The sequence below is a fragment of the Arachis ipaensis genome, chromosome B08 (genome assembly GCF_000816755.2).
Source record: "Arachis ipaensis cultivar K30076 chromosome B08, Araip1.1, whole genome shotgun sequence".
In the NCBI taxonomy this organism is placed as follows: domain Eukaryota; kingdom Viridiplantae; phylum Streptophyta; class Magnoliopsida; order Fabales; family Fabaceae; genus Arachis; species Arachis ipaensis.
This window is the reverse complement of record NC_029792.2, coordinates 9,694,553-9,715,020: the sequence shown is the minus strand read 5'-3', so window position 1 is coordinate 9,715,020 and position 20,468 is coordinate 9,694,553. Positions and strand designations below refer to the sequence as shown.

The 20,468-nt window shown below is 34.3% G+C and overlaps 2 protein-coding genes across 4 annotated transcripts; one reads left to right on the top strand and one right to left on the bottom strand.

Annotated features, from left to right (window-relative positions):
* Positions 256-3,928, top strand: LOC107613348 (mannan endo-1,4-beta-mannosidase 2). Of its 3 annotated transcripts, none has more exons than XM_016315314.2 (5): positions 258-1,253; positions 1,603-1,725; positions 2,333-2,455; positions 2,794-3,005; positions 3,254-3,928. In XM_016315314.2, the coding sequence occupies exons 1-5, from the start codon at positions 888-890 to the stop codon at positions 3,645-3,647; spliced, it is 1,218 nt and encodes a 405-aa protein (XP_016170800.1). In that variant the 5' UTR covers positions 258-887; the 3' UTR covers positions 3,648-3,928. The 3 variants fall into 3 exon arrangements, with proteins under 3 accessions (XP_020964497.1, XP_016170800.1, XP_016170799.1); XM_016315313.2 differs by having other exon boundaries at positions 259-1,253; positions 1,603-1,800; XM_021108838.1 differs by lacking the exon at positions 1,603-1,725 and having other exon boundaries at positions 256-1,253.
* Positions 3,894-5,123, bottom strand: LOC107613349. The gene has a single exon (XM_016315315.2). The coding sequence runs from the start codon at positions 4,859-4,861 to the stop codon at positions 4,079-4,081; it is 783 nt and encodes a 260-aa protein (XP_016170801.1). The 5' UTR covers positions 4,862-5,123; the 3' UTR covers positions 3,894-4,078.

Genomic DNA, 20,468 nt, shown 5'->3' with positions numbered 1-20,468 from the left:
AATTTTTAGAGAAAGTCTAGAAAACTAATATTTTTGTTGAAATTTGGTCAGCATTTTACTATAAAAAAAAAATAATTAATCTTACATCATTAAATATCATCTTACACCATTAAAAATATTGATAATGGCTAATTTGATGATTAAACATCACAAATCCTGCTATCCGTAGCACTCCTCAAATTTTTAAATAAAAACTTAAATTAACAACAAATTAATCGTTAAGGTATAGAATTTCGCGAGAAACCAAAAGAAGTTACAGCAGAAATTACCAGTTACCAAACCACACTATCACAGTTCACATCGACACTAACATTTCACCGCACACACTCTCCGTCATCATCATCATCATCCTCATCATCCCCACTTGACAATTTTTGACTGGTTTTGAAGATAGATAAAACCCCAAAGCATAGCCATGTGATTCTATCTCAGCTCAATTTCAATGCATGAGCTGAAATAGGAAGCTGCAACCATAAGCAATTCCTCATAATTTATGCACACTCATCGCCCTCTGCTCATCTCATTATACCATTTACATTCCCCAAGTTGCTGCAACTTACAAACTTGTCAAAACTCAAAATTCCCCAAAATGCATTATTGTTGGGGTCACTAGATTTTCTTTTCCATTTTGTTGGTACTCAATAAAGTCGATGCCTTTCAAGGCCGTCCATACTATTTCTCAATCTTGAAAGAGAGAGATCCAGACACTTCAACCAATTGGGGTGTTAAGAACCGCAAAATTCAATTCTGGGTTAGCTTCAGCAATCTCCAATAAAGTGCGACTAATTCACTATAAATTTTTGGCCTTTCCGAACAAAGGGCCAAAAGGGTACTCGAGAATCCCAACAATTCGTTAAATTTCTTCGGTTTAACCCACCCCTCAGATAATGGTCTCAGGAAATGGCGTGTGTTTCCCTATTCTGGGTTTTGCATCCTTTTTGCTTTTCTTTTATATGTCTTTCGGAAGCTTAAGGTTCAGCTTTCTATTTGAGGAAAATGGAAAACCGTTGTCGTTTGTGGAGAGGAACGGGACGCAGTTCGTGTTGGATGGAAAAGCCTTATATGTGAATGGTTGGAACTCTTACTGGTTAATGGGGCAATCAGTGGAAGTGTATAATAGGCCAAAGGTGCGTGAAATGCTGCAAAATGGTGCAAAGATGGGTTTCACAGTTTGTAGAACTTGGGCGTTCAATGATGGTGACTACAATGCCCTTCAAATTTCACCTGGCCATTTTGATGAGCAAACATTCAAGGTATTTCTTGCATTATAGCACATAATTTTCAGGGAATTTTGCAGTAATATTGGATGTTATTGTTCCTAGATTTCAGTATCATGATTGTGTTTTGGTCCGTCTGTTCCGTGTTTCACGCTGGGCACCGACAATTTTTTCCCCTTTATTTTTTATTCTGTATTTCTATTTGTTTATTTATTTATTTAATGAATTTAATGGTGATGCCGAATTTTTTTATTCTTGTCCTTTTGTTTTGTTTTGTTTGTTAATCTATTTTAGGCTCAATTCGTTTTGCCTATGCTACAAGTTGTTTAAGGTTTAGCATGATTTGCAATGAATGGAAACTGTGTTGAGGATTGGTGCTTTGCAGGCCTTGGATTATGTCATAGCAGAAGCGAGGCAAAATGGTATTAGGCTGCTTCTTAGCTTGGTGAATAACTTGCAAGCTTATGGTGGGAAGACTCAGTATGTAAAATGGGCATGGGAAGAAGGGGTAGGGCTAAGCTCATCTAACGATTCTTTCTTCTTCGATCCGTCAATCCGTAGTTACTTCAAGAATTATGTCAAGGTATGATAAGCCTGTCTTTCTTTTCTGTGAATACTCTCTGTTTTCTGTTTCCTTATCTATGCTAAATTTCAAGCATAGATGACCGGTGTGGCGGTGTACACTTTTCTACACCATCCTAATACTCACGATGCTTAGTTAAGTTTATGTAAGTTTTAACATATAGGGTTAAGTAGGGAATTGCAAGATTACTGTATTGCCACTACTTTTACCTATGGTGATGCCTGATTGCTTATCTATTGCCGCTAATTGCATGGGAATTCGTTTTACCTATGTTGATGCATGATTGCTTTAATCCTTCTTCAAGGACCTGATTCTTGATTTGTTGTCCTCGTTGCTTTCATTTTTTCCCCCTTATATATGAATATGAAGCTTGCATCTCTTGCCCTTCCAAAAATGATTATTATCTGTAGTTCTCTTTGAAATCTAAATTGTATGATGACAGTGTTGTTTTGCTGACTTTTCAATTTTAGCTGCATGTGTACATGAGGCTGGTTTTATTTCAATTAATACTTTAGTCTCAATTTTTCTGCAGACTGTTTTGACAAGGAAAAATACTATCACCAAAATTGAATATCGAAATGACCCCACCATTTTTGGGTGGGAATTGATTAATGAACCCCGTTGCATGTATGATCCTTCTGGTGACACTCTCCAAGTAAGTCCTATACCTTATATTTAAATATGCTAATTAAAAGTTTGAATGACTACTTGAACTTACGATTGAGCCTACAATAAGAAGATTAAAAGGTTCAAATTTCTGCAGAAACTTGACAACTCACTATTTCATTGTCAGATTTGATATTATAGATTGCTGAATATCCATCTTGTGGCCATTAGATAATTGTGATACTCTGAAGTTTTGATTCTGCAAAACGCATTAAAACAGGGCACCTTTTGAAGGTTTTAACTCAAGTAACTAAAATGTAGCAAGAATCTTATTGCTTCTTAGTTCTTACATTGATATCTTAGTGTGCACTTATTGACATATTGCAGGAGTGGCTTGAAGAAATGTCAAGTTTTGTCAAATCAATTGACAAGAACCATTTGCTGACTATCGGTCATGAAGGTTTTTATGGTCCTAATGACCTGAAAGACTCAACTGTTAACCCCGAGTATTGGGCATCCCGACTTGGAATTGATTTCATCCGGAACTCCAACATCTCGAATATTGATTTCACCTCGGTCCATATCTATGCTGACCATTGGTATGCATCGCATGAATGCTGTTTTTGTAATGTGTAGTTTTAGATTTTCTTAGCTTCACCTAAATTTATAAGAGCCAGAGGGCAAAAGCTACAAAAAGGAAGGCTTGTGTCTTAAGTCTTCAAATTTTGCCACAACCAACAATAGTTCTTTTGAAACTTGCATTTTAATGCCTTTTAAAATCAGGATTCTGATTATATACATAAGTAATATGCAATATTAATTTACCTACGTATTTATTTTTGCCTAGGTTTCATGATCAATCATTTGAAGACCAACTGAAATTTGTTTCCAAGTGGATGCTTTCCCACATTGAAGATGGTGACAATGTACTGAATAAACCCGTCGTGTTCTCCGAATATGGATATTCAGAATTCAACAAGAACTTTTCATTTTCAGACAGAGAAAAGATGTATAGAAGAGTTACAGACATAATCTACAAATCTGCTAAGAAGAACAAGTCAGGAGCAGGTGCTTTGGTTTGGCAATTCTTAGTTGGGGGAATGAATGAGTTTTCTGATGAATATGGTATGGTCCCATGGGAAAGTTTATCAACCCACTCACTCTTTATTGAGCAATCATGCAGATTGGCCAAACTCAAACAATTGCCCCAACAGTATCCAAGTTTCAAAGACCTTTGTTAGCAAAAAAACATGGAGGTAATTTGTATAGCAAGTTTTCATCATAAGACATGGATCCTTGGGGCTGCTTCATGAGAGGGTTCATCGCCAAAATTACACCGTATTGATTTGATTCGTTGAGTATAAATTACAGTTGATAGCATAGACTAGAGACTATTATAAAACATGGCATTGTTTCAGATTGTTTTATACTGTTCTAAACAAAATGTACAAGTCAAGAATCTTAATAAAATATGATGCAAATTTTTGTGCTAGAATCATCGAAAATTCTTTACTTTTCCACAGATCAGAGAAGCTTCCAGCATAAAAAGGGCAAAAGAAAAATTGAAAACAAAAGAAAAAAATTTGGAAAATGCTAGCCCTGTTTCTCCCTAAAACCCTAAAAGATTAAGAACAAAGAAAACAACAGTGTAGCTAATTACATAAGATAGAGTCTAATTGGATCTACTCTTAGCCAACCTCGGTGAAGTTCTAACCACATTCGAAGAATTAGATCTCTTTTCAACTTGACCACTCTTTTTCTCCTTTGGATCCGATGATTTATTGGACTCATCAACCACCTTGTTCGTCACAGCTTCACCACCCTTCATCAACCTCCGGCGACTTCTCTTTGTGCTCGCTGACACCGAATCCAATACATCATTTGGAACCGCATTTAAATCCAGATTGTCAGCCACGTCAGCACCTCCGTTCTCCGAAGCCACGCGATCAAAATCGTCGCCGAGTTTCTTCACCAACCGCCTTCCAACGCAGCGCTTTGAATCCTTAGCCTTGGACTTAGCCTTAACCCTAACCTCCTCTTCCTTCCCCTCTTCATTCTCTTCGTCCTCTTCGATCAGCGCTGTGAGCCTTCGGCGCTTGGGTGCAATAGGAGCGGGAGGCGGGGGAGGAGAATCCACAGCGGGCCTCTTGGATCCGCGGGAGAGCGTGGGCTTGAAGTGAGGTGGCGGGCTTTGGGATTGGGCCCCGGAGTGAGAGAGAGACTCGAGTTGAGCGCGGAGTCTGTCGACGTTGCCTTCGATTTTGCCCTGAAGGTGGAGGCGCTTGAAGGAGAGACCGCCCATGGACCAGTGGGCCTCTCTGGCCCAAGACATGAGTGGGTCAGCGACGGAGACAGGGGGGTCAACGCGGTGGTCGTTGAACTTGACGTCGGTGTAGATGCGAGGGCGGGGGAGGCTTGTGCCGTAGAACTTGCCTGGGCCAAGGGACACTACCATCTTAATCTTGCTACTGAATGAATGGCGAAGATCTACAGAGAGAGGAGTGAGGGAGGGAGTGAGGGAGTGAATTGGTAAGTGTGGATTGGGGATGGTGTGATTGTTGTTGTTGTTAGTGTTAAATAGAAAGAAATAAAGAAGGATGAAGTGTGGAAGGAGAGGGAGCGAGTGATGGCGGGAACGTCACCTTGGCGGGACGGGTTTGGCGCCTGCGGGAAAAAGGGGTGAAGTTGGCGCCTCTGCTGAATTATGTGAAAATTTTGGCGGCTTTTCTCTTTGGGATGTGTTAAATAGATTCAGATTACCTAATGATGGCTAGGCCAGGAGGAAAATGTCACAATGATGGTTAAAATTTGAAAAGTGTATCCAAATCAATCCTCAACAATTTTAAAAATAAAATTTTAGTCTATAAAAAAATTTAATATACACATTAATTTTTAAAATTTTACTTCGTTTTTTTTATTAGAATAATTACTCAAATTAATCTCTAAGCATTTTAAAAATAGATATTTTAGTCTTCAAAAAAATTAATATAAGGATCAATTTCGAATATTTTTTCTGTCAGATATAACAATCTCATTCATTTTATTTTTACTATATATCAATTTTTATTATTATTAATAATGGAACTGCTAAAACTTGAGAAGGGGAGTTGAATCAAGTTAACTCAGAAATGACGTTCTTATACTCTATTTTCGTGGAAACTAATTATGCAGGAAATTTTTTTGTTTTGTCTCTAAAACCAGATAGAAACAGAGAAGGGAAGAAGAGAATAAAGTCAGCATGTATTCTGGTTCGATTTTCAAGTGTCGTGAAATTTACATCCAGTCTCCATCACAATGATGGAATTTTCACTATAATCAAACAAATTACAAATATCAATACTAATGAATTACAACCTAATTCATCTAGTATCTTTCGCTAAACTTTCTATCCCAAAGCCTAGCTACCCAAGTGCTATCCCAACTTGAAAGGAAAACCTAACCAGATTCAGACCCACTAAGTGTTATCCCAATTTGGAAAGGAAAACTAATTCTAGTTCAACAAAATCAAATACACATAAACAATTCTTTGACTTTTTCATGCATCTCTCTTACCTCTTCTCTCATGAGTTATGACTTTTTCAACTCATATTCATAAGCCTTTTTCTCAAATACAGAAAAATGATAATAGATATCTATAACAAAAAAAATCTGAAATAAAGCACAGATTAAAGAAAAATGATTTCAACTTAAGTGTTTTGAGATGATACTCTTGTATCACTTTCTTTTCCTTGACTTTAATTGATGTTGTGACTTGTGAGGCCAGCTTTATAGGATGAAGCTTTCCCCTCAAAGTTCAACACTGTCTCTTTCAATTCCTTTCTTAATTTTTCCCCTTGAAACTATTTCTATTGGCATGCAATGCTTTTTTCATTATGCTCCACTAACACTGTCTCTATCGCCACGCTTCAAAAGCGTGGCCATATCTATCTCTATCGCCACGTTTTAAAAGCGTGGCTGTAAGCGTGGCCATATCTCCCATACGGCTACGCTTTAAAAGCGTGGCCATATCTCCCACATATGGCCACGCTTTAACGGGTTGCCATTTGTAAAAAGCGTGGCGATAGGTTACCAAAAGTGTGGCAATAGAGCAACCGCCACGTTTGTAAAGGCCACCCTTTCAAAAGCGTGGCAATAGCTCAAAAAGCGTGGCAAAAAGCTATCGCCACGCTTTTTTCAGCTTTTCGCCACGCTTTAAAAGCGTGGCAATAGAGTTGTTTTCTTGTAGTGGCTGTACATTTCTCTGCATTTTTGTTTTGCTCTATCCAACTTTGTGAATATTACTTTACTGATGTCCTTTGTATAATGATATTGTCCTTATGTCTTTGTTACTTTCCTAGAGTCCTAACTGTCTCCTAATAGTACCAAATATCCTTGCTTTTTTTCTCTTTTGTTCCAACCATGATCATTCGAAACTCTCTCTCTTGGCTCATAGGAACTGATTTGTTACTCATTAAAATGTAATGGGCTGAAATTTTGGAGTTGTGACATTTTAAGTTGCTGAAGCAACATGAACTTGGGTTGAGAAGTGAATAAATAGGTCTGCATCACTTAGCACATGCATTAAATAAACTTGGATTTTAATCCAAAGAATGTTTATCATCATTTATATAAAATCCAAAATCAAACTTAACTCAACAATCTATTCCTTGATGACAAACATGATTAAAAAGATAAATAGATTGAAAAGTTAATTTAAATAAGTTGAGAACACTTCTCTTTGATGATCAACCAAACTGTGTAGTGCTCCCCCTTAATGTTAGCATTTCTCTCCCTTAATCAAGGCTTGCTTTTGAAATGGAGATAACTTAAAACAGCCAAAAACAAATACCAAAACAATGTATCATAGCAATAATAACACATAACAAATAAAATTAAGCATTAACTACAAAGCAATATATCACAGTGTCTAAAGTTAAGCATGCATTAACACATAAGGCAGTTTATATGCTAAGCCAAATCTAACTTTTCTTTTTTTTTCTTTCCCTTTGGTCATCAAGGAGGAAAATGAAAGATCCTGCAACAAAATTTGTTAGTGACTTAACACAGATAGTCTGAAGTAGCAGTCAATGCAAAATGTTAAATAATGGTTTCAGTGGCTAAGAGAAAGGGGGGGTTGAATCTTAGCCCCTTTTTGCTTGCTAACACTTTCTGGATTCAGAGGAGACTTTTCTGTTTTTAGCTCGTCCCTAGCCACGAGACATTTTCATTTTGTCTCGTCACTTGGCACGAGACATTTTTGGTTTTTGCTCCTGTGCAGTAGAAAACAGAAATGGAGTAGGAGAGAAGGAAAATTACACCCAGATATATCCTGGTTCGGCTGCTAAGTGCAGTGCAGCCTACATCCAGTCTCCATCACAAACATGATGGAATTTCACTATAATCTTCCAGATTACAAACTGTAAAGTGCTAACCCAACTTACAAGGGGATTCCCACAAAATCATGAAACACAACATAGATGAACAAAGGAACTCTAAGACATCTATGGCTTTTTCTTTTAATTTTGCACTCTCTGCCTTTTTCCGCTCTATGGTTTTTTCATACAAACCTCACTGTTTGCCTTTTTCCATGAGACTCAAGACATGACAAAATTAAACAGAAAAATACAAAACAGAATACATTGAAGGAGAAGAAAATCTGTAAGCTTAGGTAGCTCTGAGAATCCTGTGCCTTGCACTCTCAATGCTTACTTCTAACTCCTTGCTTCAACCAGTAGCTGTTCCCCCTTTTTATAGAAGAGAGAAGCCTCCACACTTGAAGCCAAAAACCCAAGCCAACTTCTTCTTCCTTCAAGAAACCGGTTCGGCCATACAGAGAGAGAAGAGATAACCATGCAATAACCAACATGCAATTACCTTTAGTCCTTTCTTGATCATCACCCTTCATCAATCCGAGCTCTCCATCCTTGGCTTGCTCTCCAAGATGGATTTCTGGCCCTTGATGCTTCATGATGATAATGACTTCATCTGCTTTAATCTCTGCCTCAACCATCACTTCGCCACTCTAGCTACTTCCTATGGTGGTTGAGCAGAATCAAAGACAAGCCATGCTTCAAGAATCTCCCTTTGCTGGCCGAGATCTTCTTCTTCTTTTTTGAGCATGGAGAAGCCAAGATTACCTCACCAAATCTATCCATAAATGGTGATAATCTCAGCCACAGCTCATTTTTATTTTAGTATGTTTTCTTGCCATCATTGTGATGGTCTTTAGGCTTGCTTTCTCTTCCTTTCGGTAGCTCACTTTTGCTTCTATGGCTGCCAATATTTTCTGAGTAATAACCGAAGAGAGAAAGAGATGTGAGAGAGAAGAAAGAGAAATTGAACATTAACTAATGTAATTTGATAAAGCAAAAAAGTGTTCACTTCCCTTTACTGAGTAATGTGTAGCTCAATGATGCACATCAAATCAAAGTCACTCATATTCTCTCTCATAGTTCCCATGCAGTAAATGGCAATTGAATAAATTTTGGAATCCATCACATGTTTGAATCCTTGGATCCGTTGAAAGCAATTTTGCTTTCTTTCTTCTTTGGTTTCGGATCATGCATGAGAAACTTTCATAAAATTGGGCTTGATTGCAACTATATTTGATCTTGGCCCAATAACAACATTTGCTTTCTTGATAACATTTGGAACATGCATAAAGCAAATGGAAAGCATGTAACACACTTGGGCTTAGAGCAATCAAAATCATTTGGGCCCAAGTAACATAAAGAATTAAATCAGCCATATTCATCATATATTTTTAAAACCAAAGGCTGAAAGTAATCGGGCTTGCACCAGAAATTTGTTTTCGGCCCAATATTAAAACCTGTAACAAAATTATTTAATCAATATATATTGAATGAAAAATTCAGATTAATAATTTTGCAATTAATTAATTTTAATAATGTTTAGTCATCACAAATATTAATTTAGAGTTTTCCAAACTCATCATTAAAGTGTCTACAATCATCCAAAATAAACAAAGTAAACTAAAAAGTTTCAAAACGAAAATAGAGATTGTTTGAAAATGTCTAAATCAGAGATGAGATAAGTCAGGCATCAGAATTGGAGTCATCGGAGCCTTCATCCTCGTCCTCATTGTCAGTTATATATGGTACACTCAACTTCAATTTCCTCAACATAGTTCTTGAGAATGCGAATGCAGCCTTCAGTCTTCTTGAACGCAGTTTCCTCCATGCCTTCAGCCCTCTTCCTTTCGGCCCCAAAGTTGATGAGAAGATCCGTCAGATTCACGAATTCTTGGAGCACATCCTTCATGATACCAGGCATGATTCGGATTTTGGTTGAGTTAGACTTCGGAATCAATGGATCATGACCTTGAGATGGAACTTCAGTATCCTCATCAGTGCTTCTATGCTTGGTCGCTGTTCTTTTTACTGCACCACCCCCTTTAATGTAAGAATTAAATTCTCTAGAAATTTCAGCCCTAAAATCAACACTATAATACTGAAAAATTTTTGTGAGCAGCATAGCATAAGGCAAAGCATTTTTTGAACTAACATATGGATGCATATGTCTCAACAATAAATAAGCAAATAAAATGGAAATTTTGAAAAAGAGAGCAAACATAACTAGTGTATCACAAAATGAGACTCGTTGAAAAGAGCCACTTTGAGGCAAAATAGTGTGATTCACAATCCTGTGCAAACTGGGCATGGACTGGACCAAGAGACTTATGAGTAGGAGTGGTACCTTCAAAGAGAGGAATGTTGAGACAGACAGTCTCTAGGACTTCAAAGTAAGACACATTCAAAGATTCATCCCACTTACCAGATGTGAACACATTGATTCATTTTTCTTGGTAATCTAGGACTTTACTGAGATAATATTTGTCCAGAATAATAGTGCAGCCCTTGACAAGAGAAGTAATCCTCTCTTCTTTGTAGGACATGTTACTGAAGAACTGTCTCACAAGATCTGGGTAGACTTTCACGAATGGAAAGGATGTGATCCATCCTTAAAATGCAAATAGAGGCATAAAGTTCAGACCTTTCCTACAAAAACTCTCTAGGTTGACAAGCTTAGGAGGGCAGATAGGGCGTTGAATGATATCTTTGCAGAAAAACATATGGTTCATGAACAATTTGTAGCGACGGAAATCATAGAAAACTTTTGGAAAATCAGTATAGACAAATTTATAGGCAGTGTGATTTGAAAGTTTAGGTTTAGAAACTGGGTGAAGTTGAAAATCAATGATCGTACTACGACTAGGGTGAGTAGGAGACTGAGGGAGCTCAGCTTCTTCTTCGTTAATGGGTCTCTTCCCTCGAGAGGAACTTGGCTGAGAGGAATTTGGCTGAGATGGAGTTGGCCTTGGAGCCACTCCTAGATAGCGAGCGATGGTTTTGTTGCGAGCTATTTCTTCAGGGACAGTGGTAGGAGGAGGAGATTGAGGAGGAGAGTTGGTTGGAGAAGGAGAAGGAGATGAATGAGAGTTTAAGAAGATGAGGGTAAAGGAATTTGAACGGAAAGTATGAACACCGCTATGATAGTCTCTGCGGACAGCTCTCTTCTTACGAGCCATTTTTATAGATCATTGGTAAGTTGCAGAATATGAAAAGTAGGGTGAAGAAGTGGAAAGTGGTGTGTGTGAAACGGTGCATGAAGAGGAACACTAATATAGACCCAAAGAAGTGTAAAGGTCTCAGCTTGAAAGTATTTGAAAAGATTTTGAAAATAATTAAATTTCATAGCTATAACAATTGAACCAAATTTTCAGAAGATGAAAAAGTTAATTGTTGAAAAAAAATTAAGACCAAGTTAAAATAAAAAATAATTGTTTTGAATTCCAAGTCCAAAGTAGGCCCAATACTTTCGGACACAAGTGGCCCATCTGAGAGTGTACAAGCAAACACCCTAGGCCCACCAAATCCGAAAAGCCTCCAACAATTTTAGGTTGTGACAATCTAATAAATGAAGTCCACTCATCATCTGCCCAGAATAATCTCATCTCCACCTGTGAGATAAAACGTTAAATCAGAATATGAGAAAAATCAAGAAATATTAGATGAATCAATGATGTCCAATGAAGTTCGCAACTTGCAGAACCTCTCTTCAATCAGCGGTTTAGTGAAAATATCAGCTAGTTGATCTTATGATTTAACAAACTGAGTATCTAAATTTTTATTTTGCATATATTCTCTTATGGAATGAAATCTAATTTCAATGTGCTTTGTTCTTGAGTGTAAAACAAGAATTTTTGAAATATTTATAGCACTCATATTGTCATAAAATAAAGAAGTATTAGATGCATTCAGTTTGTAATCAGCCAATTGTGTTTTCAACCACAATAATTGATAACAACAAGAAGATGCTGCAATGTACTCAATTTCGGCAATAGACAATGCTACTGTTACTTGCTTCTTGCTTGACCAAACATTGAGTGATTTTTTAAGAAAGCAATAACTGCCATTGGTACTTCTTCTATTAACCCTATTACCAGCAAAATCTGTATCACAATAATCCACTAATTGAAAGAAATCAGTTTTAGGATACCATAAGCCATAATTAGTAGTACCAAGAACATATCGAATAATTCTTTTTAAAGCTGAGAGATGGAATTTCTTGGACTTTGATTGGAATCTTGAGCACACGCCAACACTTTGAATAACATCAGGCCTTGAAGAAGTAAGATACATTAAGAAACCAATCATTCCTCTGTATCTTGTTTCATCTACATCTCTAGCATGTTCATCCTTGTCTAGCTTGATGTTGGGATGCATGGGAGTTCTCATTGGCTTAGCATATTCCAACCCAAATTTCTTGACAAATTTCTTGGCATATTTTTCTTGATGAACAAAAATACCCTCTGCAGTTTGCTTAATTTGTAAGCCTAGAAAAAAAGTGAGCTCTTTCATCATGCTCATATCAAATTCAACTGTCATAAACTTAGCAAAATCTGCACACAAAGCCTCATTAGCAGAACCAAAAATGATATCATCAACATATATTTGCACAAGAATAAAATAATCATTGGAGTTTTTAATAAATAGAGTGGTGTCAGTGGCTCCTCTTTGAAAATTATTTTTCAACAAAAATGAGTTAAGCCTCTCATACCAAGTTTTAGGAGCTTGTTTCAAACCATACAAGAATTTAGCTAGTTTAAAAACATGATTTGAAAAATTTTTGTTTTCAAATCCAGGAGATTGTGTCACATAAACCTCTCTATCTATTATTCCATTTAGAAAAGTACACTTTACATTCATTTGGAATAACTTAAAGATATAATGAGCCGCATAGGCTAAGAGCAATGTGATGCTTTCCATTTGAGCTATGGGAGCGAATGATTCATCAAAATCAATACATTCCTCTTGATCATGGCCTTGAGCAACTAATCTTGCTTTATTTCGAACAATAGTTCTATCTTCACCCAATTTATTTTTGAAAATTTATTTTGTACTCGTGACTTTCCTCCCATTTGAATGAGGCACAATTGATAAAGAAATAATAGAATAAACAAGACAAGAATTGAAATTGAATAAAAAAAGATAAATTATAATTGAAATAGAAATAAAAAGGATAGATTGAAATCGAGTATAAAAGAATCACTCTACTTCTACCCAATTTGTTGACGCAACAAGAAAGGGACTCATCAACCTAACTTGTTAACGCCATAGTTTGGGAATTGATTCGAAGAAACTCATCAACCTTCTACCCAATTCCCCGATGTAACAAGAGAGGGACTCCTCAACCTCAATTGTCTACACCATGGTTTCATCACGAAACCAAAAATGGGGGTTTTGAAACCTCTAAAAATTCTAATTCTATACTACAACGACAATAGCTAAGGAGGTATTTATAACCTCTTATTAGGTTAAAACAAAGAAAAACCCTAAAGCCCATAAACATAAGGCCCAATCTAGTAATTAAATAAATAAAATCAAAATACATTAAATTAAAATATTCTAAAATTGTAAACTAATATCTTCTAAATAACACTTGAACTCTTCATATCACAAACATTTGAAACATGTATCATTCTCCTCCTCTTCAAAAAAGATTCGACCTCGAATCTTGTAGGTGGAAAAAAATAGTATATGAAAAGGACAATAATTACAAAGATAATTTTTTTTCTTTCTTTTTTTTGTATTTTTTTCTTTTTCTCTTTTTTTTTGCACTTTATACTTTTTTTTTAAATAATAAAAAAATACAAACGAAAACAAAAATACAAGAACTTAAAGAAAGACACAACTGGACTCTTTTTTTATGATAAAAGAAGAACAAATATAGATTAATAAGAATTAATCTAATACCTGAGCTATGATACCAAATGATAAAGAAATAATAGGATAAATAAGACAAGAATTGAAATTGAATAAAAAAAGATAAATTATAATTGAAATAGAAATAAAAAGGATAGATTGAAATCGAGTACAAAAGAATCACTCTACTTCTACCCAATTTCTTGACGCAACAAGAAAGGGACTCCTCAACCTAACTTGTTAACGCCATAATTTCTTAACCCAATTTCTTTGATATTCAATATAAAACACTTGCAACCAAACACACGAAAATAATTGAGATTAGGAGGCTGTCATTTCCAAAGTTCATAAGGTTTTTTCTTCAAAAACTTTCTTATGAGTGTTCGATTTAAAACATAATAAGCTGTATTTATATCTTCAGCCTATAAGAATTTGGAAACTTCATATTCACACAACATAGCTCTAGCTATTTCTTGTAAACTTCTATTTCTTTTTTTCACAACACCATTTTGTTGTGGTCTTCTAGGACATGAGAAGTTGTGTGATATGCCATGTTCATCATAAAAAGATTCAAAATATTGGTTTTTAAATTTTTTACTATGATCACTTCGAATTAAAACAATTTTTAGATCCTTTTCATTTTGAATATTTTTACTGAATTTTTCAAAAACAGAAAATGCTTCATGCTTATGAGTTAGAAAGAACACCTAACTAAACCTAGTGTAGTCATCCACAATAACCATTCCATAGCTTTTTTTCTCCAAGATTTTTGAGTTCTAGTTGGTCTAAATAGGTTAATATGCAACAATTCCAATGGTTTCTTAGTAGAGACATCTTTCTTGGGTTTGAAAAAAGTTTTTGTTTGTTTACTCATTTGACAAGCATCACAAATAATATCTTTGTCAAATTTAATATTACTAAGCCTCTTTTAACAAATTTAGAGATTTAGAACATGCTAGTATGTCCTAATCTCTTATACCACATCTATTTTTCAGATTCCATTGAAAGGAAACAAGTTACATTTTGAATCTTAAGATCATCTAGAGTGAGACCATAAACATTGTCACATCTTTTTGCAATAAACAAAACAGCTCATGATTTTTCATTTATGACTTTACAATTTAATTTCTTAAAGGTTACTGCATATCCAATGTCACACAATTGACTTATACTCAATAGATTATGCTTTAACCCATCTATTAGAAAAATACTATCTATACAAGTAGAAAAATCTTTGTCAACTTTATCAATGACAATTATTTTACCTATACCATCATCTTCGAAAGTGACAAATCCTCCATCATACTTATTGAATTTGATGAAGAAGGTAACATTTTCGGTCATATGCCTTAAACATCCACTATCAAGATACCACATGTTCGATTTCTTCTTGGATGTAAAGCAAACCTGCATGTTCTTCCACTAACTTTAGATATCCAAATCCATTTGAATCCTCTTATGTGAAATTTTCTTGGTTATCCAAGAGCATTATAATCATGGATAACTTTATACAATTTGTTATCATTACTAAAAGATTTTAGAAAAATGAAGTATTGTTGAGGAACATGACCATTCCTATTGCATTTATAGCAATATTTCTTATTTGCTGAATTTTGAAGCTTACTTGAAATTTTTTACTTAACAATCTTGGAAGAGGAAGCTTTAGATTTTTTAAATATTTGTTTGAAAATAGATTTACCTTCCTCTTTGAATCCAAATCCAGATTTTTCAAAACTAGTTCTTTGACAAGCAAGTAATTTGTGAAAATTTTGTGAATCTTGAACAAATTTTGCTAGGTCTTTATTAAGATTGTTAATTTTCTCATTCAACTTTTTATTTTCAACAATTAAATCAGTAGAGATAGAGACCGAATTTTTAAGTTTGAATTTGTTTAATTCAGCTCTCAAAGCATTGTTTTCTTCTTTCAAAGATTTTTCATCACAAGCTTCGATTGTCTTTACCTTTTCTAATAAAAATTTATTTTTAGCTCTCAATTCTTCATTATATTTCTTGCACTTAACATATTTATCAAAAAGTTTCTTTGAGTTCACAGTGAAATCTTTGATATTATAGTACAATTCATCAATGGATAAGTCAGAAAGATCTACCTCATCCATGTCCGTGTGATCAGCTATCAAGCACATTTGAGCCTCTTGATCAGAATTTTCGTCGTCTTCAGAATTAGCGTCATTTTCCAAGTATTCCCATGTTGTCATCAACACCATTTTTTTTGTCCTTCTTTGATTTTTCGCTTTTCTTCGATTGGGGACAATTGGACTTGAAGTGATATGGTTCCTTGCAGTGGTAACAAATAAACTTGGATTGATCTTTTTTAAAATCTTTGGATGAAGTAGTTCCTTTGCTTTTGCTGTATCACTCTTTTTTCCTCGACTTTAATTGATGTTGTGAGGTCAGCTTTATAGGATGAAACGTGCCTTTCAAAGTTCAGCACTGTCTCTTCCAATTCCTTTCTTGATTCTGCTCGTTAAAACTATCTCTATTGACATGCAATACTTTTTTCATTCTCCTCCACTAACTCTGCTTGTTTGAGGAGTGTTTTACCACCTCTGCTATCCTTGAATCTGCTACCTTCCTTGACATGCATAGCATTTCCATTTATGAGCTATTCCAACTGCTGTCCATTTCTCTGCATTTTGTTTTGCTCTATCAACTTTGTGAATATTACTTTACTGATGTCCTTTTTTTTTTTGTTCAAAACTAATGTCCTTTATGTAGTGGTATTGTCCTTGTGTTTTTGTTGCTTTTCTAGAGCCCCAACTGTCCTCTAATAGTGCCAAATGTCCTTCTTGCTTTTTTTTTTCTCTTTTGTTCCAACCATGATCATTCGAAACTCTCTCTCTTGGCTTATAGGAACTGATTTGTTGTTCATTAAAATATAATGGGCTGAAATTTTGGAGTTGTGACATTTGAAGTTGTTGAAGCAACATGAACTTGGGTTGAGAAGTTAATAAATGGGCCTGCATCACTTAGCCTACACATTAAATAAATATGGACTTTTAACCCAAAAAATGTTTGTCATCATTTATATAAAACCCAAAATCAAACTTAACTCAACAATTAACTTAACTTTGTGCATGTGGCACTAGCATATTAATACATTATTTTCATTAGAAACAAGTAAGGTAAATAACAATGGTTTGAAATTTAAATTAAAATATTTTCTTTTAACACAAATATATTTTTTAAAATAGGACATCTTTTGATTATATTAAATACAAAAATATCAAATAATTTTAACTTTAAATTTCTTGTAGAATAATCTCTAATAATTTTATTGAACATTATTATTATTATTGTTGTTGTTGTTGTTGAGTATAAGTATACACTTTAAGATAAAAATAAAAAAAATAAAAAATCCCTAGTATCATACCAGAGTGGCCGCTTTCTAGGATATCCCCTTTACCTTTTCTTTGTTGTCCATTAATTACATTCATCCAATTGAATCTGGAAATAACCATTAAACATATGCTAATTCATCCAATTGAATCTGGAAATAACCATTAAACATATGCATTCTGAAATATAGAGCTTATTTTCCATTTCAATCTGCACTTAGGAAATGGTGTTGAGGAGTAATTCTTAAAAGTGAGCAAGGTATGAACCAGAAACTTTTGCCAGGATACTTTGTATGCTAATATTTTAGTAGCAAATCCCTTCCTTTAGTTTTGTACCTTGTTCAATAATTTTACATGTGCTTTTCATGATTTTCTCTATTTGGAGTCTAGTGAGAAGAAAAATTATTATTTTGATAAGGATAGTCCTGGACTCCTGATCACTCTCTAGGTGAATTCCCTGTTCACGCTAATTCTTCTCATCAGAAATTCACAAAGCGCATACTGGTTTTGGTGCCTGGTCCAATAAGTAAACAGATTTTTGAGCAATGTTGTCACTAGCAGACCATATCAATCCTATTTTAGTACTTCTTTTATTATAATTACATTTAATGAATAGTACATGAATTGATTTGGAATGACCAAAATACTAAAGATTTGATTTTCTTGTTTCGTATTTTTGCATCAATTTTTGATAAGAAAAACAAAAAAGGGCATTTGCAAATTACTGTTGCTAATATGAACATTTATGTTGAATGCCTGCCTCTTGGAGGGGGAAAAAAGTGAAAAGTAGTTGAGACTGAAGCATAAGCTATGCTGAAATGGACATTGATTAGGAAGTTGGTTGTGAAGTTGGATTTGACGGAAAAAATTTTTGGGAATTGATTTGTGTATTAATTTTTTTTTTTGGGATTAAAATGTCTATTTTCAAAATTTTTAGAGACTAATCTGGGTAATTATTTTGTTGAAAAATAAACTGAAAACTGATTTATCTACTGGAGTAAAATATTGAAAATATTTTTGTGTATGAATTCTTTTTACAGACTAAAATGTCCACTTTTAAAATCTTTGGAACTGATTCGAGTAATTTCTCAAATTTGAATATATGATTGTTGGAATAAATTAATTTCAATATCCCAGATCATCCATGTTGAATCACCAAAAATATATATATCTTTAATGCGGAAGCGTACCTGAATTCATAAATATAAATCATACGATCAGAAGAGTTTGGATCTTGTGGTTCTTTCGATCTTCCTCAACCAAAGCCTTCTGTATTCCTAGGTGGACATCTTTAGCTCTCTCGGCACCTAATTTCCTTTCGTTTGTCCTTTTTCCCTTTATGCACTCAATGCAGACTTCAAAGTCCGCCAAATTTAGGGGTCCAAGAATTTCATCCAACACGAGCCTCTAAATTCTCTGTTTAGAGATATGACCTAGGCGTTTGTGCCATAATGATGCCGAATTCTCATTTAGTTTTCGTTTTGTACCCGTTTGCAGTATTTCATTATTATAGGAATTTAAGTCAAGCCTATATAGATTATCCACCAAATGACCAGAGCAAATATTATTCAAATTATAGAAGAGACTGACTTTATTGTCTTCGAATGAACAAAAATAACCTGATTTGTCCAAACGAGAAACAGAAACCAAATTCTGTCTAAATGACGGTACATAAAATGTCTCTAATAAATCCAAGTAAAATTCACTCGTGGAACATAATCTAAAGGTTCCTATAGCTTCGACTGCAACTATATTGCCGTCTGCCACATAGATGTATCTTTCAGCATCACTTGGCGGTCGGCTCCACAGGCAACCCTGCATAGTAACAATTACATGAGTAGTAGCAGCAGAATCTACCCACCAAGTATCAACAGGTGCATAACTTAAACTAGCCTCAGAACAAACGAAAGTAAGAATTATACCCTTCTTTACATGCCATGTGGAATATTTGGTACAATCCTTCTTCATGTGTCCCACCTTCTTACAGAAGAAACAAGTTGAAACTTGATCTTATTTCTTAGCCTTTTTCTGCTGAGAAGGCACATCCGCAGTAGTATCACGCTTTCTTTTATACTGAGAAGATGAAGCCATGTGAGCACTAAATTTCTTAGTAAAGAATTTCTCAACATCCTTTAGAAACTGTTTGGCATCTTTATCCTCAGTAATTGAGCCCCGAAAATTAATTGGCCAAACAATAACCTTCCTTTGGGCCGATTATTGACCGCATAATTATTAGAAAATAAACAAAAGTGTGCAATGCTTATTATTTGGCCAAACAATAAACTTCCTTTGGGCCGATTATTGTCCGCATAAATAATAAGCATTACTTTATTCTTAATTAGTTACCCATATTTACCATGAATATATGTATGTAATTCGGCCAAATATAGGCCTTCCTTTGGGCTGACCAATATTCGCATGAATTACATAACATCATATTCCTTATGTTTTGAATAAATCAATTTTCACAAAAGAGGCTACTTTGGCAGCATAATGTTCAATCAATTTATTCCAAAACCAAATCTTTATAAAATTGATGGGTACAATAATCCTTATATCCCAAGAGGATAATCATTTTTTTTACCAAATTTACAGCACGCACAATTAAAATTAAAAAAAAATTATAATTCAATAATGCTTGGTTAATTTAACAATAGATGAAAATCGTATATAAATCATTAATTTACGAACATCATTCTATAAAAAAAAAATTAACCAAAACATGCTTTGCTTACATTATAAGCACGCAACAGTATGTATATATATATCCAAATCATCAATAATATATGTATGTATATGAGAGCACTATAACCCATACAACATCCACAACTGTATATATTATATATGTGCAACAATAATTAAGCGGGACCGTAGAAGAATAGTGTTCATCCATGATATATATGTAATTTTGCGTGCGATAATGTTAACGCAAGCCACGCAATATTTAACGTATACCGAAAAAAAAAATAATAAAATTAAATATTTTCGATGACCAAATTATGGATGGCTCTGATACCACTTGTTGGAATAAATCAGTTTTCAATATCTCAGATCATTCATGTTGAATCACCAAAAATATATATATCTTTAATGCGGAAGCGTACCTGAATTAATAAATATAAATCATACGTAATATATGTATTGCCCACAAATAAATTAGGAAATTTTATAATCTGTGATTATAACTAATATGTGTATGAATTCTTTTTACAGACTAAAATGTCTACTTTTAAAATCTTTGAACTGATTCGAGTAATTTCTCAAATTTGAATATATGATATCTTAAACTATTTACTTATTTATTGATTTTTAACTCCTATTTTTACATGAAAAAAGTGTTAAGTTTCTAACCGTTTTGTTAAGGATAGCAGTTAAAGTTGCATAAAATTATTTGAGCAATTTTTATATATTTTTATGCAACGAATATATTAAAAATTTAAAATTTTAATTTATTAATACAAATTTTTTACTATGAATATTAATTTATTCTAAGAAAAAATAA

Bases quoted from the DNA above. Each gene is read 5' to 3' on its own strand.
- LOC107613348 (XM_016315313.2), top strand. From the start codon at position 888: ATGGTCTCAGGAAATGGCGTGTGTTTCCCTATTCTGGGTTTTGCATCC. The intron at 1,801-2,332 runs GTATGATAAGCC...ATTTTTCTGCAG, and splicing joins ACTTCAAGAATTATGTCAAG to ACTGTTTTGACAAGGAAAAA. The intron at 3,006-3,253 runs GTATGCATCGCA...ATTTTTGCCTAG, and splicing joins CATATCTATGCTGACCATTG to GTTTCATGATCAATCATTTG.
- LOC107613349 (XM_016315315.2), bottom strand. From the start codon at position 4,861: ATGGTAGTGTCCCTTGGCCCAGGCAAGTTCTACGGCACAAGCCTCCCC.